Source organism: Styela clava, chromosome 3 (genome assembly GCF_964204865.1).
Source record: "Styela clava chromosome 3, kaStyClav1.hap1.2, whole genome shotgun sequence".
NCBI lineage: Eukaryota > Metazoa > Chordata > Ascidiacea > Stolidobranchia > Styelidae > Styela > Styela clava.
In genome coordinates this window covers 8,946,295-8,965,144 of record NC_135252.1, presented here as the reverse complement: position 1 = coordinate 8,965,144, position 18,850 = coordinate 8,946,295, and the positions used below count along the sequence as shown (strand labels likewise).

Below are 18,850 nucleotides of genomic sequence, written 5' to 3'. Positions count from 1 at the left end.
ACAATGGCAACCTTTTCAAGAACAAAAATGTTTGTCTTCTAAATATAGATTGTGGATATAGGTGTGTGTATTTGGATTGTAGTTTTAAAGAAATGATGACATATGCTCGACCTTGCGGTCTTTCTAAGCCTTTATTCGTGAGTTTATTTAGATACTAAGTAAACATACTAACCCTTTGAATGATTGTTTGATCAGTTAATCCGAAGCGATATTATGTTTTTCTTATAGTGACGTCATATCCTTTTTCCTTTTTTTTCAAAACCATAAACATATTCTCTAATATAATTTATGATGACGACGTTCCAACCCGACAAGAACTATTCAACATGGTGGAATTACAACAAATACGACCTAGATGGCTCGCGGGTTGTCGGAAAAAATAAGCGACAGCAGAATTTACAAGCGCAAACATTGCGATACAACGAAAACATTAATGACGGCTGTTGTAATTGTTTTTGACTTTTGCTCTGAGCAAGATACAGTATAAACCATCACCGATATGCAAGGAGCCGCTATGTTTTGAACCGAATTACGAAAATTTGCGATGACTTAAAATTGTTTTCTGAAACATGACTCGTGTTGATGATAATTCTCAATGTCATTTTATTTTTAGATGTTGGTTTTGAAAATTTTAAGTGACTAATATTTTTTCCGATTTCGTTAATTTTGTATGCTACCAAATGACCTAAAAAACATGATTATGCGTATTAAAAAATTCCCAGCCTCAATATGGCTGGCTATTCATCACCAAAAATAACGAATAAATGTCAATGAAATCGTACGGTATTTCTCAAATTCTCAACCCTTTTTAAAACTTAACCGTGTATTACGACTTTATCGTAGATATCCATAATATGATAAACTTGTGATTCATTCATAAATTACACGTATGACCTCCCGGCGCTTATTAAAAGTAAAGTCGTAGGTGGGCATGATTTAACATTTTCGTAAATATATTTGTTAGGTTACTAACATTGTATAGTGGAAAAATTCTTAAATTTGATAAAATTTTATAGTAAAATATTCGCCCTGATATATCGCCACATGCACTTGAATTGATTTAGCCTCGATTTTTCTTCGAATTATATTTAATTTTCTGGAATTATTTCACAGCATACTTCGAATAGTGGAATGCGATCGTAGTTGCGTGTCAAGTGTAATCATATATTGTTTTTTGATGAAAGTGTGTCATTGCCATGGGTTAATTTAGTTTGTTTGGTGGATGGAGTGAAGTTTGTGACGTCATAGAAGGAGAAATGCGATCTTTTTTATTTCAAATTTCGTAATTGCTGTCGGTAAAATTTAATTATTTACTTTTTATTCTAATATTATTTCGATTGGGTTTGTCAATCCTGGACCGAAAAGATTATTCTTTTCAATACCATAGCCCCTATTTCGCGAGCAAAGTGGGGTGCCAAATGAAATAAAAAAAAATATATCTTCTAAATATTAGGAGTTCTCAATAAAAATTTGATTTGCACATTAATGAAATTGCTTCAAAATTTCAGCATTCTGACATTTTATTACATATTACAACTTTCGGCAACCGCCTTCTGTGTATGCGTGTAAAAATTTTAGCACTTAAAAATAAAGATAATAAATTGACAGATACTGTTTCATAGTTTTTTCTATACGACAAAAACAATCCTACGGAAAATTTTGGTCGAGTGAACTCGGAATAACACGAAATATTTATAAAAATATTTCCATTGGAAGTTTTATGTATCATTCTCGAAATTACAACTTGTCATCGCCGCATCTGTGTATAGAAACTATCGTCCAAGTATCTGTAGAGCAGCAGAATAGCGTGTGGAATTAAATATTTAAACATCTTTCCAACTAAAAAAGGAATGTCGCGATTGGCTAAGACTTCGTGATTGTCGTCGCTTCAATTATAATATAATAATATTGAATAATAAAGCAGAATATTAATCAGCGCTGATATCTCAGAATCTCGATCAATACATTTTTTAGTGGTAGCATTTTCGGATACAGCAAATAAACTTGTCACAAGGAATTGTCCAGTTTCTGTGTCTGCGGTTCATAGCCTATAACAACTATAAAAGCATATATATATAGCAAAATGTACCTTGCTTTTGTTCATGCCGACATGGTGTCGTTGTATTAAATGTCGTACTTGTGGTATTCCGACAAACGCATGTCTATACACTCTTTACGGCTTAAATTGCTCGTATTTTTAGAGTATTTTGGGAAACCGGGACCAATGAAGCGATGGTTTTTAGCTTTCTTGCATGACACAAATAGTGGAAATGGCATATTACGAAAGATTTATTTCAAGCCCAAATACGTATTTTGAGTTCTAAATTGTTCTTGTAAATAAAAGTGGTTTGTTGTACATCAGAAAGATTATTTTGGCAACACATGCCAAAAATATACTATGTTAAAAACAAATCTGATACATATATATATCCTATTCTAAAAAAGTTTTATACTTTACACAGTGAAATCTATAGAAATCCTTCAATATAGAATCGCATAAGGTAGAAATACAGTATATCATTATTTTAATCAGTTTTGACACTGCCAACAACATGCTGATTAAAAATGGGGTTCTTTCAATTCATTTCCATTTGTTATTTTAAAAATATTATCTATCTGATATCTATCTTTATTGATATTTTATATTTTTATATATATATTATCTCAAATATTTCTCAAGCCATCAAATAGCGTTCATTGATTTCTACGTTTTCGCAATAGCCTTATCGGCCTATGTAAGTAAACTTACGTGTTTCGAATCTATTTTATGACACTGACTCAGAAATCAATGTAGTTTCCAATGAAATTACTTTTAATTTGTTATTAAACTTGTATTCTTTTTATAAGTGAACGTGACTCATCTTTTATGAAGCGAACAAATAAACGAATATAGAAATGTGCTCTATTAATATCGTATTATTGGTCTTCTGGTCCCACCATATTGAATTTGTCACATGTCTTCCGCGTTAATAAATAAACCTGACGCTTTGAGCACGGTTGCTCCAGTCTACGATATACTTAAATGGATAGATCAAAAATTAGAGTTCTTAAATATATCATATGTAATTATATATTAAATTGTGTCAACTAAGAAGTTAGAATAGCTTATTCAAACGAATATCATATTATGCTAATACGCAACCAATGATAATGCCGTTACGCTTATGCCAGCTAGTCTTAATGTTTCAATCTGTTACCTAAAATTAGTTTTGTTGTATGGGACTATCTTCATCTTTTTTGGATGCCACTTTTGTTACATACATTCAATCATCTGCTATATACATAGTACGATATTTTGAGGCGATGTCCAGGTATAGATCATGTTAGACAATAATTTTAAGCTTTGTAATAATGAATCACTTCTGTTATCATCGGACTTCATTCGTGTCTCACAATCGAATCTAAAAATGGATTTGTCGTTTCCAAATCTTTTGTTTCCTGGGCGAAATGACGCAAAATCCGTAAAACGAAGGGCCCTTTGTATTTCAAGGGTCCTGAAGTGGAAGCATACCATAAGTAAAAGAAAAAGAGGTGTAATACTGGCGTTTTTACAATAATCCTATCAAGACTTGTATTATCTCGCTCAGACAATGTCTGATCTCTAAATATATAACACTTTTGGTATTTAAACTTGTTTGAGTTAGTTGTTACCCAAGCGTATTTCAGTGATAATTACCAATCTATCCTAACACGCATTGCTACTTATACCATCTGTACGGATTCAAAGTGGAGACGACGATGACATTTTTCGGATATTCCAGTCTCGTTCGAGAGAACGTGTAATCGTTCATCCGTGACTGATGACGTCGCAAGTGTTTCAGGTTTCTCGTTTTCACTTCGATGCGATGACCTAAAGCTTGAGCACCTTACAGTTTCTTCTCATTTTACTTTGTATGCGTCACTGTGTGGTACGGCTGGCTAAATGTTAAAATTGGCTTGACCGTATTTTTACTTTTTTGAGGATATACTTACTGCCAGCGTCTTCATTTTATTTACTCAACTAAAGAATTAGTGACTGTTATTATTATATGTTCCTGAATTTTATTAACGTTTCGGAAAGGATTTATCCAACTTCTGACATGGTGCAAGCTTGTGCAAATAAGGTCGGTGTAAGAATTCGTTTGTTTGTATATTATACTATTTTAATCGTACGGATAACGTTAAGGAAGACACACCGTTTGAACGAAATGAAAATGTCGAATTTATAGAATCAGAAAACCGAGGTAGAACCAAATGTTATTTTCGCGGATAGTACTAGATAGACGGAAAGAATCAATCGGAGGAGGCGTTCTAAGAGCAAAACACTGATGTTTAATTCCATGTAGGAATATATTCATGGTCGGAAAAACCATTACGACCACCGACCAAGTATATAAAATGCAATATATGCTAAACTATATAATGCTTATTTGTCACACGCAATCCGAATTTAGATCAATGTTGTATTACGGGTTCTTGTCCGTCCGATGTTGTTACTGGTACATTTGGTAGTCAGCGTCTTAGTAGGCCGTTTTTGTTTCATATTTATAATTATAGAACTTACTTATGGTCCGTGCCGATCGGACTCTACCACTGCGAGTCCATCAGTGTAGTATTATCCTTTTTAGTGGGGAAGAATCGGTACAGCCAGGTAACGTTTCCCAAGCTTGCGAGTTAAAATCATACCAAAGTGGTCTGCCTCGCGATAATCTTATATTATTCTTGCTCATAATCGGCCCACATACAGTAAATAACAAAAAAAAAACGTACGTATAGATAATTTGGTATCATATCAGTTTTTAAACGCTAAACGACATTGGCAGAAGGAGGGCGTTTGAGTCATATTTAAACGTAAGCGTTAATATTGCTAAGTAAAACACTGTCGTAGTTATAATAACGCCAAACCGAAATATTCTAAGTTACTGTTCCATCAGAGTACGACACAAACGAAGTCGTGTACTAGAATTTTCGGAGTGAGTATTAAATGCAACGAAACTGCAGAATTTTTTGAGCCTATATGTATACTTATACTTGGTGGTCGTTTTGTTATTACGCTGACGTGTCTATTGCGAAACAGATGATGTAAACGGAACGTTTACATTGCTGTTAGCACCTTTTTTATTCCTTCAAATAGTAAATGTATTTCTCAACTCTATGTAAGCACAAAAAGCAGGGGTTTAAATTCGGGAAAAAGTTTCATTTGATTCTGAGCCATTCAAAAAACGACCTCGGAGTAGAAAGTGACAATTATTTGTGTGCTCTGTCGGAGAATCGTTTTGAAATATTGGAAAAGAGTCGGAAACATGAGTATTCTACGAATTTGTTCATAGTAATCATCCTTGCCTGGTGCCCATCGATTAGGCCAATTATTACTGAATGGTTCATTCTTATTCAGAGTCGATATCGATCGACTCGGATCCGTTACAGATTGCCTTTCCGCTAACAACACTGATCGTTGATATTTAAGATCATTTGTATAACAAATTAACAATATTGCCGATTTGCGAAATATGTCTATGTAGAATTTCGACATATAGGACACTTAATATTTGATCATCATATTTTTGTTTTGTATTGTATTTACGCAATTCGGCATTATGAGAATAGCTCTGATATACGTGTGTGTCTTGTGATTAGAACGCCGACTAGTGAAAACCAATTTTGGTAACTTCTGCGTCTAGGTAGCTTGTTTGGTCTACTGTTGTTGAAATCATCAACAGTGCGAATTACATGTGGGGAATTGTTGATTATCTTTTTTTTTTTAATTTCGTTATAACCTTTTCGTGTATATGACACTCAGTACACTCCATATTAGCACGGTAATGACAAGCGGAAGGCGCGTCATTTTTCATCCGGCTATTATGTTATGATAACACTGGTATTTTATGCGCGTAGGACAGGGAAACGGATATCTATTTTTTATGATAAATATTTATTGCGTGTGGAAAACTTTTTTTTGGAATTGCCTGTTTGGCTGGGTGGTTTGCCTTGTTTTCTTCCAGATATCGAGTAATCCGATTATGAAACATAAAACATTGCATATAGTAATTTCACGTTATATATGACTCACAAAATCAAATCTCCTTTTCCGCGGGTTTCTTTCTAATATAGAGTTTTATACTCCATTCATTTTGTTTATTTGATAACTGTACGGTATAATTAAGTCGATGATCGGAAATTATCGTTTACGGTAATTTGTAATCCATTATCAAATTAGCTTCCGCCATTTTGTTCTCGAAAGACAAATTTCGAAGTTTAGTTCAACTACCCAAATTGTCATCGATTTTAATCGATCATTAAGCTTGTAATTTGGCAAACAAAAAATTGTACATTTGAAGCAAGATGCAAAAATGTAGGACTTCTTTATGGAACTAACCTTGTAATGCTTGTGATATTTTACCTACCACGGGCTGGCAAATCATTTTAACTGACGCACGTCATCTAATAACCAGGCTCGCGTGTCAGTCATTATGCCCTCATTTTACTAATGAGGTCAGTAATATCCAATAATTATTTGACCTTTTGTGTATGTTTAGCCAGTCATGGTCCATCAATAAAAAAATGTAAAAAAATCTTTTTTCGGATTTTCTGTAAAATAGTTTGTTACCGGATCTAATCTTATTATGTATAGTTCATCCTAAGATACCCAAGATGACGTTGTGGCGAGTATTGAAATTTGGACTCAATATAAGAACATGTTATTGAAAAATATTGCATGACTAACATTATCTGTTATTTTATATATTTCAGAATATAAAAGACGACGGAACACATTCCTGGAGATTGAAGCATTTTACGTCACCATCTTATTGTAACTTTTGCCTCAACATGTTGATAGGCGTCGGAAAACAAGGTTTATGTTGTACATGTAAGTGCGGTTTACAAATTTCTAGCTTACAGAACTTTCATTCAAAACAAGATTTCGTCATAACCACACAAGATATTCCTATACTATATCAACATAGATAGAATATTAGATTCGTGCATTCTGGCTTATAAAACTGTATGAGGAATTTTCCCTGTTTAATCGTTGTATATAAGCGAAATATGGAAATACGATTCCAGCTCCGACCTTGAATTATTCTTTTACAATATGTCACCAGGCATGAAAATAACCTACTTTCATCACACGATGTAGTTATTATCACCCAATGTTAATGTTGTCCTATATCTATTTTCAATAAAAGCGATAGAGTCGATTGTAATGCACTCCTTGCCTAAGGTTGCAAGGATTTAGGATACTGTATTACGAAAATTTCCGTAATTCAGAATTTAATACCAATTTTAAAATTGTGACTTTACTTCCGAACGTGGGATCTATTTTTAAATACACTATAGAAATAATTCAGTCTATTTACTAGATTACAATAGTATTCACTTTTATTAATAAAATTACAACCATAGGTAATATGTATACCAAGCCTGGTCGGCACATGTAAATACACTACATGTTTATCCATCACAGAATAACTCTGAATTACGGATTAAATTTTCCTTATCTTATACTGGTATTTCATGATGTGGACTAGATTGAGTAGTTTTATGACAAAAAGGAATTTTTAGGTAAAAAAACAATGAAATCGAAAATAAGTAACTGGTTATGTGCGCCTAAGCCCTAGAGGGATATTAGAAGGCCAAGTTCATTTTATATATTTGGACATGAATGGTTCGACGTATCATTCGGTATTTACATGTCGATGTACGCAGTCGATTATCGCTATTTTAGAGACCGTCATAAGTAGAAGTTTTTACATGCACAGATGTAACATCCTCTTTGCTGTTAAAAGTAAAATATATTTCAACCGTTTACAGTTAGTGAAATGAATAGATACAATCCACTAACCGTCCACTAAAACCGTATGTGCAATCGAATTTCAAAACTACTTGTTTCATGTATGATTATAATCAGTGCTTCTAATTTAAGTCTTCATGCTTAGTTCCATTTCTTTGTTATTACAAAACTTTGCCAGGTTTCTTGTGTGATCATTTCCATTTTGTAGTATCATAATTTGAAAACTCTCATAAAACGTCATCGTCGAGCGCTATTTTTATGCGTTCGGTATTGGTTGACATTACGGAAGTAGTATTAATTCCTTGTTTGAATATGGATTACAAAGCTTATTTGCCGAATGAAAGGTCGTTTGCTATGTTACAACAATGCAATGTTCGTCGCACTTTTCTGTTTTTGTTTTACTTTGACTTTCGAATCATGTCGATTGCGTCGTCACCAAAAATCAAATTCTGTTTTAATAAGTATCGTATGATGTTTACAACATCAAATATTTACGTTAATGCTCTTTATGTTTCAGTTTGTAAATACGCAGCACATGAACGATGCGTCAGTAGAGTGCCGTCAAATTGCATCCATACGTACGTCAAGTCAACCAGAGAATCAGCGGTAAGTGAATTTTCGTTACGTATCGTTGTTTGTTGATGACGTAAATGGTGTTGTTTATCATTTTTGTGCGTGGAAAATTGAATAATAATAATAATAATTTTTTTATTTCAGAAACTAAACCATTTTTGGATAGAAGGAAACAACGCAGGTCCATGTGATAAATGTAAGAAGCCAATAAAATCGTATCAGGGTCTGACGGGCCTACATTGTAGATGGTGCCAAGCAACGGTAAGTTCACCCCTAACAATTACGTTTTGGTAATATTTGGGTATATATCGGCCTGTTGTACTAGGATTTTAATCGTGCGATGACGGCAGAATAAAACGAAAGTATGGATGTTAGAATCTTGCGTTGCTTTCAAAAATCTTCAAGTTTCTTTATTGAAATGATGTTTTGATTATTCATAACATATTTTATTTTCAGTATCACAACAAATGCGCTTCACATATCCCACCTGAATGCGACCTAGGAAAAATGAGACAGCACACATTACCACCAACCAGTATCTACCCGGGTGTTTTGGTAAGTTTAGTTTATTTTTATTTAATTCATCATACTTTCATACTTTCGTTGTTAGTATTATGTTAATTTTTCATATATACGGCATTATACATACGTAAATGGAATCGAATTACTGTTATATGCTGTTTCAGTTTGTTATGGGATAATAGAATTATAGAGGATTTCGATATTAATATTATCATTACAATCCACGTTGTTTTTAGGAAAGACAGAGCCGGTCTAGAGAGAACAGCTCAAGCGAAAATTTACAAGATGGCCAAGGTTTGTGACTTAGTGACACTATTGCATTTTTTCGACTTAGCTGACTTAGCTTCAATGAACCAACCTTATGGTAGTCGTCTGAGTTCGGTTTGAACGTCGAAATATCTTTCCGCGTGCAAATGCTGACCTTCACGAATAGGTGAACGGTTACGTCACATGTGTCGTCTTCATATTGTTTGGTCGCGGGTAATTTGATCACGCTTTCAAGGATAAACCACTACGAAATATTTTAATGTATTTATCTAACCGCGATGTACGTTTTTTGCCTCTTAAAATGGATCGCTAAGGGTATGGGCTGCAAACGGAAGGATTTTTTAAATAAACGTTTTCCGAATTCTTGATGATAAAAAAATCTCCTTCAACTACTTGGTTAACATAGAAATTGCTAGTGAAGTTATAAATTTGTTTACAGTTTGAAAAGTCTATCTCTAAGTCCAAAACACGGTGTTAATATTCCTCATAGTGCCAATCTCCTACATTTTTAATATTGGCGTTATAATAAGAAAAGACGATTTAATCATTATGGAAATGGAATTTTCAATGAGGGATAACATAATCTTACATGCAAAACAAAATTCGCATTCTATAATTAAATATATTTATAGTAATATGTTGCTGTTATAATAATATATTTAAATAAACAGGCGCAGAATTCTGTTTTGCATGTAAGAATATGTTATTCCTCATTAGAAATTTCATTTCCATATTGATTAAATCATCTTTTCTTATTATAACGCCAATTTTAAAAATGTAGGAGTCACTGTGCGGAATAATAACACCGTGTTTTGGACTTAAAAGATAGACTTTTCAAACTGTAAACAAATTTATAAATTCACTAGCAATTTCTGTGTTAACCAAGTAGTTGCAGCCTTGCAGGGGATTTTTTTATCATCAAGAATTCGGAAAACGTTTATTTAAAAAATGGTTTGCAGCCCATACATACCCTTTTGAATACAAATTCCTGCATACCATCAACCATGCCCATATTTACGCTACAGAGTATATCCGCACCATTGGGTTAACTCGTATATCCAAGTTAACTTGTTGAATATTTGTACTGTATTCCAATACGATTTTATTTGTCGAATTTATATTCCTATTCGAAATTAGGCTAAATAAAGATGATAATATTTTTCCTTTTTCAGTTAATAAACATAAAAACATGAGACGAATGAATTCAATGTCGTTAGACGGTCAAGGTCTTCAAATTAACCCTTTACCTGGAACATTTCCATTACTCGTTTTTATTAACCCAAAAAGCGGCGGAAAACAAGGCGTAAGGTTAGTTTGTTTATATCTCATTATTAATTACATTATTCCTATCCCAAACCAGTTTCGAAATTATTAAATTTCTCATTCGTTTTTTTAGACTACTCAGAAAGATGCAGTATTTACTCAATCCTAGACAAGTATACGACCTTACAAAAGGTGGACCAATGCCTGGACTTAACTTCTTTCACGACCTCGACAAATTTCGAGTTTTATGTTGTGGCGGGGATGGCACAGTTGGATGGGTTTTGGATTGCATAGGTAAGATCAGCTTGGTTACAAGTCTATGGCAAAGAAAGTTGAGGCATGGATCATCCCAGTCGACTTTGAGACCCATTAAAATTCAAAGTTCGAGTCCGGATTCTGGTCGAGTCAGTAAATTTTCACAAATCATCATCGTTTCGAATCGAACGTCGAGTCAGAGTTATAGTTAGTTGATACGGAAACTTTAAAATTGCGTTAAACCGACGGTATTGAAAAAACCCGAACTAGGATTTAATTAACACTATATTAGCGTATATAATGCCGGAGATTAATACATTTTTCTGTGTTGGTATTTTTCGAGATTTTTCTTCAAGAATGGGAACAATTTCTATGAAGTTGACGAAGTAATTTCGAAATTAGAAAATTATTTAAAATCGAATATAAAATGAATTACCTGATTAATTTAATTGGGCGTATAAACAATGCATGGTGTGATAAACACTAATTTATATTTACCTATCAGAACAATGACGAGTAATAGGAACTCTATATAAACAACTACATATTTTGATTTTGTTGTAGATAAAAGCGGAATACAAGAAAGACCGCCCGTAGCTATACTACCACTGGGTACCGGTAACGACCTTGCACGGTGTCTGAGGTGGGGTGGAGGTAAGAGCAATTTTCATTCTGACATTTTATTACAAATCTACAATAGGAATACTTTACTCGACTTCGAAGATATTTATACGGTCGTCGAATTCATTGACTCATATTAAACTTCTCATTGTAGCACTCGAAAATAGAAAAAAAAAGCAAAACGTATTAATCGTATTAAAATGCGTATTCCATTGTGTCGAAATTCGCCTATTACAGTAATTATATTTTGAATGTCATTTACCGCCCGGGTTTGTGGGAAAATATAGCGTTTCCGCTTATTAGTTTCTCTGCGTTGTGTTTCTTTTTTAAATAATCACTCTTTCATTTCTTTATGTAGGATATGAAGGTGGTAGTATGATAAAATGTCTACAACAAATCGAAGCAAGTCAATCTGTTATGATGGACAGATGGAATTTGAAAGTTGATCATGACCCCGAAACAAAAGAAAAAGGAGATCCCGTACCCCTCACCATCATGAATAATTACTTTTCAGTAGGAGTGGTAAGTAAAACTAAATAACAACGAGAGTGAAATCTCGTCTCATCAAATAGACGGGCCTATGTAGGCTTTTCAAGGTACTACATAAGGGCGTCTAATTACTTCGTTTGGCAATTTTACCATACAAAAGCAGATATAAAAAAAACATAATTGGATATGCGTAAAATAGACATAATCTAACCATTTCCCATAGATTATGGATTATTACTGCAAAAACTAAACACCACAAGCAGAAAGAATTGCACTTACGTCTAATTGTTCATTTCTCCTAAACACTTATTCAAATCTATTCTCGCGTCATAATCGATTGCCTTATTATCTCGGTATTTTGATATATGACTGATATGAAATAAGCAATATGCTGGTTATTGTAGACCATTGTCTCCTTTAAAAGTAAAGGAGAATTTCCTTTAATGACAAAAGCGACTGCTAACTGATAACACTGAGGGACTGAAAAACATTTATCGAATAATATTTGTTTTGTTTTTTTATGCAACCAAGTACATCTGGTTGATCAGTGTATGTGTTTTTGATCTTTGATCGATATCTCTTACATCTGCTAGTTCTCACGTTTTGTTAGGAGAAAATCTTAGTATCCGTTGCATTATAGAGTTCTCTTTAGCTTAAATCGTTAAAATTTAACAAAATGTTTATTACGTTGATAATCGGGTGCTCCAGAAGTGTTTGTACCAATATGGAGGCAGGCCAACTTTTTTCGCCTACTTCACATCAAGTTGTATAAAGGGATTGAAACCTATGGGCAGGGGAGCAGGGGGTATATTCACTTGGCAAACACAGACAGTCCCCGAACTCGTATAAAACTAAAATAAGGAAAATCAAAATAAAACTATGGCCTAACCCTAACCTGGTACACACACTATACGGGAGTACCGATAATCTTTGTACGAATATGTCGGAATTTTAGCGATAGGCACCAACTATCTTTCAATTGTCCCAAGACCTACTTGTTAGGATGAGTTATGCGATTGTCACACCCCTTCTGTTCGTTATAGAAAAATGTGGGGTGGAGTAATATGTATCCCTTTTCGTTATAAAATTAGCGGTGATTATTATAAGTAAACAAAACTTTTATTTTATTCTATAGGACGCCATGATTTGCCGAAAATTTCACGTCATGAGAGAAAAACATCCCGAAAAATTCAACAGTCGGATGAAAAATAAACTTTGGTATTTTGAATTCGGAACCTCAGAAACATTCGCTGCATCCTGCAAGAAACTTCACGAAAACCTAACGGTCAAGGTAATATTACAGTTATTGGGAAGTTTAAAAATCCTTGGTTCGCGCGGGACTACCATTTGTTCATCATACGATATAGAAAGTACCGGTAAACATAAATTCATACGTCTTTTCCAACGCCGTTTTGCTATATTCTAGAACGATTCAATGAAAACCGGACGTTTCCTGGCTTGTTATGAATCAAACGCGATAGATGAAAATGCGAGCCTTGCTTATTTCCGAAATAAAATAACTGCCTCAGTTCTTTCCCAGTTTCTAACTGTTTTTTTTTTATTCATATTATAAAGGTTGATGGCAAAAACATCGATTTACAAAGTGGCCAAAGATTTCAAGGCATCGCTGTTTTAAACATTCCCAGTGTATATGGAGGAACAAACTTGTGGGGAACGACTAAAAAGAAGAAAAAGAAACTTGCGCTACCATCTAGTACTACTGCGAGTAAAGATAACATCGATATTAAATACGCAGTTCAAGGTAATATACTAGCAGATGTTAATTTGGATATTTGTTCAGTCTAGTGGTTGGAGGCATAAGACCTAAAAATCTTGGGTCGGCAGCCTATACCCAGTACCTCATACAGAGTGTAATAAATTGGACAGGCAATGGCGGACCTGCGAGATTGCGGTACATCGAAAATATAGTAGTGCCTCGCTTGTACGGCCCCTTGTTCTAGGTTAGGTGTAAAATATCTCTTTAGAAAATTATTGAAAAAATCTTTCCAGGACCCCCTCTCACCGTCGTGTTCATCTTCACAATTTGTTTACTATGTTTTTAGGCATGGGAGACAAAATGTTAGAAGTTGTTGGTGTCGTGGGAGCGATGGAAGTTGGACAAATAATGGCGGGACTTCGTGCAGGAAATCGTTTAGCACAAGGACACGTTATTGAAATTACGTAAGATAATCGTCATTTATAATTCAAATTATTTTGATTGACATAAAAATGCCCATTCGAATGTTTGTTAAAACATTCATATCGGATGCTCCATGCCATGATCAAGGTTGGCCAAATGCAATCATATCAAATCAGCGTTCCGGTTATACTATATAATTGGTTGATTGGTGGTTGACCACCATGATAACCCGAGTCACGATTTGTGTGGATAACTCAATGGGAATCAAAAATATAAAATAGTTTTGTATTATGGGTAATTTTTTTAGTCAAATTGTTTTTAGTGCAAAAATTAGAAATAAATTAAATAATCTCAATATTACAGGACGACAAAATTGTTTCCAATGCAAGTTGACGGAGAACCATGGATGCAGGTTCCTTGTAAGGTGAGATTGATTTCCAATAAATTGTTTAAATTTTAGGTCTTAACTTTTGATCATCGTGTTGGTTATGTTGCTTCTGCTTTCAGTACAATTATTTCTATTTTTCGGTATACTTTTATTTTTACTCAATGACTTATTGTTAAACATTTAAAAAGCGCCCGATCATTAACTCATATTTAACCAAATTAGGTTTTTATCATCATTCTATAAAACAATATTCCGAATCAATATTTGACTGTGAGGACAAATTAACATTTTACCAGTAGTCTCATCCTTTTATTCATTTCATCATTTTCAATAATTTATCTATATTTGATCCGATTTGCTTTCTGAGGCAAACATTGTTATCTTTAATTTATTTTACATCTTTGATATTTGATAGTTTCTTATCGTCATGTTTTTCTATTTTCAGATCGAAATAACTCACAAAAACCAAGTACCAATGTTAATGGCAACACCACCACAACAATCTTCAATATGGACATGTTTCGGGAAAAATAAAGCCACGGTTGAAGACACTTAAAACCAACACAGAAAAAGGCTTCACTGTCGTATTTTGAACCTTCATAATTTATTTCACGAAAGGAAGAGGGAAACACGAGCTTCATCACCGAAAAAATAAACAAGAGTATAGGGCTAATTGCCAGGTTTTGAAATTAACGTAATCGCGAAAACGAGATTTGGATCATTTTGCTCCCACTTCGGACGATTTCGGCTCCCACTTCGGACGAAGCAAAGGGGCCAAATACCCTAGATTGCTTATTGAATCATCAGCCTAGCCTGTAGTACATTCTTACTTGTGTACTCCAAATCTCAATGATCTATCCATATGTTTCATCGACGATTCATTCATTCGTATTGTATTTATTCATTTATTTGCATATAGCAATTTTGATCTGTAAACGTATGACTCAACGCTAAGCATTTGATGGTAAAATCGAACCATTTTTGATCATTTAATATATAGAATATGCCCTGGTGGCCTATCTATTCTAACTTGCTTAACTTTAAAAACTTTCAATGTTTCTAGCTAACGTATGTACGTAAAGAGTGAACATGATGGTTCGGTGGAAAAAGGCTGTTAAACGTTGTAGACTCGGCTAAACGCGCTAATATGCTCGTGGCCAGCATCTTTTTAATAGTGTTATCAAATAGTTTTCCGCCATTTTTTCTTCTCTTAGTCTTTTTCTTTTTGCGTTTATTGATCAGCAATTTTTCTTTTGGGCCTAAATCTATGTTTGCACAGTATTTGGCGGTTGTGTGTGGGTCGCGACATTTGCCATTATTTATCGCCCAAAATATCTTTATTTATCGCCAAGAGGCGCGCCAACGAGTAATATAACAAAATTTTTATTTTCCGGTATTGTCGTTTAATTATTTCTTTGTTTATTATCACCATAACAACGTCGACTACAATGAAATTACGTCACATTGTTTTGATGGGCTTAAAAACCGATATAAATCAATGCCATGAGTATTGTTCTAATCGCATTGAATCGACAGAAGCATTTTTGTATGACGTCATGAATGGCGTAGTTTTTGGTTGTCTTGGTGAGATATTATAATAAGGCAGGGGGGTTTGAATATCAATTCTCCACATAGCACTTGACTTTCTCTAGATTGACAATATGTGAACATAGATGACGGCCAATCGGGCTTATTTATCAACACAGAAATTCTTCAAATGCTACTTCTATATTTTTGCTAACCGAGAGAAAACGATGTACAGTCAAGCTCTACTAATGTCCTTTCATCAAAAATCTGTTCCTTCTTCCTGGAGTTTTCCATTATCCCGTACTCGTAGAGATGATAATCGTCAGTCCACGTTTAAAAATTTCTATCGAATTTGCACCTCGTCGTTTTATTTCTCATTCTTGCTATTCAGTTTGAAATCACTTTATTTCATGTTTTTCAACGTATTTTTTTTTATTTGTGTTTTCATTATAATTATGCATTAACGATTCTCCTACATTTTACTCTTTTCATTCGTTCTTTAACTCTTTTTCTGACGTGTGCTTATTATAGATATAGTTTTATCTTATTATAGATATAGTTTTATCCTCCAAAAGAGATTTACAAAAAAAGGATATAATAATTCATCAATAAATGTTACAAATTGTATTTGTTGGAAGCATTCGCTGTTTTTCCTCCAAGGCCACTTTGACGCAAAATCTCGAACCTGACATGTTCAATCTATCTTATTCGACTTGCGGTACCTATTGAGTGTATCTTACTCAACTTGGGGTATCATTTGAGTGTATCTAACTCACCTTTGGGTACCCATTGAGTGTATCTTACTCAACTTGGGGTACCCATTGAGTGTATCTTACTCAACTCGGGATTCCCTATTGAGTGTATCTTACTCAACTTGGGGTACCTATTGAGTGTATTATTTTGAGTAGATTTTAACACTTCATCAATCGTTTGCCGCATTTAGATCATTCTACATTTAGTCACGCAATTGTTACAGTTTCCCCTTCAATATCATGATTTATCGTGGAATTTTGCTATTTTTTGTGCTTTTTACTAGCATTATTATCGAGTTTTTGAATCGTTTTATTCCCTTCACGATGTCAATTCCTTCAGCTTAAATCTTTCAAGTCTGTCTTGATTATGTACTATGGGTATTAATATAATGATATTAAATTACAACATTTTATTAAGCTACTTATTATGGTTGATATTGAATGAATAAATGTACTGATTTTATGTTTGATACATATATGTTTGTTTACTTTTGCACCTTCGGTTTCAGTAGGCATCTAATTTCTGAACGGAAGATGGCGCCATGGAGTTGTAAAAAAACGACTATGGGATGTATTTCGGATAGGTCTCTTGGGGCGGTCGAAACAAACTATGCTGTAGTGGAATTCTATCAATTTTATCTCCGAAACTAAAGCGGATTAATGAAGGGCTTCTGTTTATAATAATGAAAATAATGACACGACCTGTTGCGGTGAAAATGCTGGATTTTCCGTTTTGCGTCAGGTCGTGAAATTCAGGAAGGGTACGCTGGATGATTGGCTTTTTACGTGGGAGCAAAAATGAGGACATAATTGCCTGATGTGATTTTCCCTAAATCTGAATCACTAAATTACACAGCGCCTCGCCGGTTCAAATTGAATGATATCAACTTGGAGCTACCCCCTCATGGACAAATTGTCAGCCATTGCACTCGGTTGGCCATGGGCTCCAAAGTCTAAATATAAACCATTCTCCGTCATTGTACAAGCTGAGAGATGAGTCAAATTTACTTCTAATTAAGTGCGAATGACTTTGCTATTAAAGAGAAAATTATCTTTAAATAGTTAGGTACCCAGTCTCTTAATTGGCATTGTAAACATCAAATGCAAACGACTAATACACGTCCTCGAATTTTAATACGGATTATCATATGTTTGCCCTTTCAAATTTGCAAGAGGTCGTGGTCTCTCATTATCGTGAGAGTAATTAGCATTCGCTCGAAGCCCTCAAGCTGGAACAATGTTTAAATGATAAATCAAATAGAACATTATTAGTCATTTTAGAATGACACTGTATGTTATACGAAATAGCGAGTTACAGAACAACAGTAAATTGTTTGTTATTTTATCGTACACACAAAACCGAACTAGGCCGATCATATGTATGGTCTTGGATGGCAGGCAAGAAAAAAAATCCATCTTATATTTTGCTTTTTTCAAAAACTCATCGCTTACTACACAACTTTAGGATTCAAAACGATACCACACTGTCATTTGGCATTGATGATCTGGACGTCAATACTTCTACCTTTGTGTGGCTTGTATCATCATTGATCGACCTGAGATAGGCGCGGGAACAAATCTCCCTGAATAATTAATGGTTTAGCAGCTCATTAACACGCACAACTTTCTGCATGGGTATTACCGTTTGAATTTTTTATATTCAATAAATCCAGGTAAAGCGATAGTGTTAGATATCTCTATCATAGCTTAACACTTAGATACTAGCACCCATAAATTTGCATATAATATCACCTAACTAAACTTGACAATGCAATACCAATTGCTTTTGAAGCATGCACATTATCACTTAGGAGCATGTATCCCCACCCACGCTACAAAATGATGTTGCTGATTTTCGATGCCATTTGGGAAAATACTAGTTTAATTTAATGCAATATACAAGTAATTTTACATTGAGTTGGCATTGAGATATCTGGAATTTAAACTGGAAGGGGATGATTTTACGCATAACCACGTGCCTATACATTATGTCGCATTAGGAAAATATATGGAAATTATAAATATAATAGAAAACTTAATCAATATTTTACTTTTGTAAGGTACATCGGTTTGTTGACTTTTTGAATGAGAAAAACATCTTTCTCGCGCCGTACTAACTTAATCATTTTAAATGGAACTTGTTATTGAAAATCTCTTTTAATTTTTTTTACTTAATTAAGGACATGTTACCTGACATCAACATTTAAAAAAAAACAAGGGTGTAAAAGTTTAAAACGCGTTCCGTAGTCGATTTTCGCGAACAATTTGTCAATGAGGGTAAA

General features: G+C 34.1%; 1 protein-coding gene across 5 annotated transcripts in view; it reads left to right on the top strand.

Moving 5' to 3' along the window:
- The window catches only part of LOC120341806 (diacylglycerol kinase beta-like), a 55,703-nt gene extending 38,659 nt beyond the window's left edge, over positions 1–17,044 (top strand). For all 5 annotated transcript variants that reach the window (XM_078111182.1, XM_078111184.1, XM_078111183.1 and 2 more), the window contains 14 exons: positions 6,730–6,847; positions 8,289–8,377; positions 8,489–8,605; positions 8,801–8,899; positions 9,103–9,160; positions 10,306–10,441; positions 10,530–10,690; positions 11,216–11,305; positions 11,631–11,794; positions 12,897–13,052; positions 13,337–13,523; positions 13,825–13,942; positions 14,265–14,325; positions 14,735–17,044. In XM_078111182.1, coding sequence (XP_077967308.1) covers positions 6,730–6,847; positions 8,289–8,377; positions 8,489–8,605; positions 8,801–8,899; positions 9,103–9,160; positions 10,306–10,441; positions 10,530–10,690; positions 11,216–11,305; positions 11,631–11,794; positions 12,897–13,052; positions 13,337–13,523; positions 13,825–13,942; positions 14,265–14,325; positions 14,735–14,845 — 1,665 coding nt within the window. In that variant the 3' untranslated portion in view covers positions 14,846–17,044. The remainder of the gene's footprint in view (positions 1–6,729; positions 6,848–8,288; positions 8,378–8,488; positions 8,606–8,800; positions 8,900–9,102; positions 9,161–10,305; positions 10,442–10,529; positions 10,691–11,215; positions 11,306–11,630; positions 11,795–12,896; positions 13,053–13,336; positions 13,524–13,824; positions 13,943–14,264; positions 14,326–14,734) is intronic.
- The last annotated feature ends 1,806 nt before the right edge of the window (positions 17,045–18,850 follow it).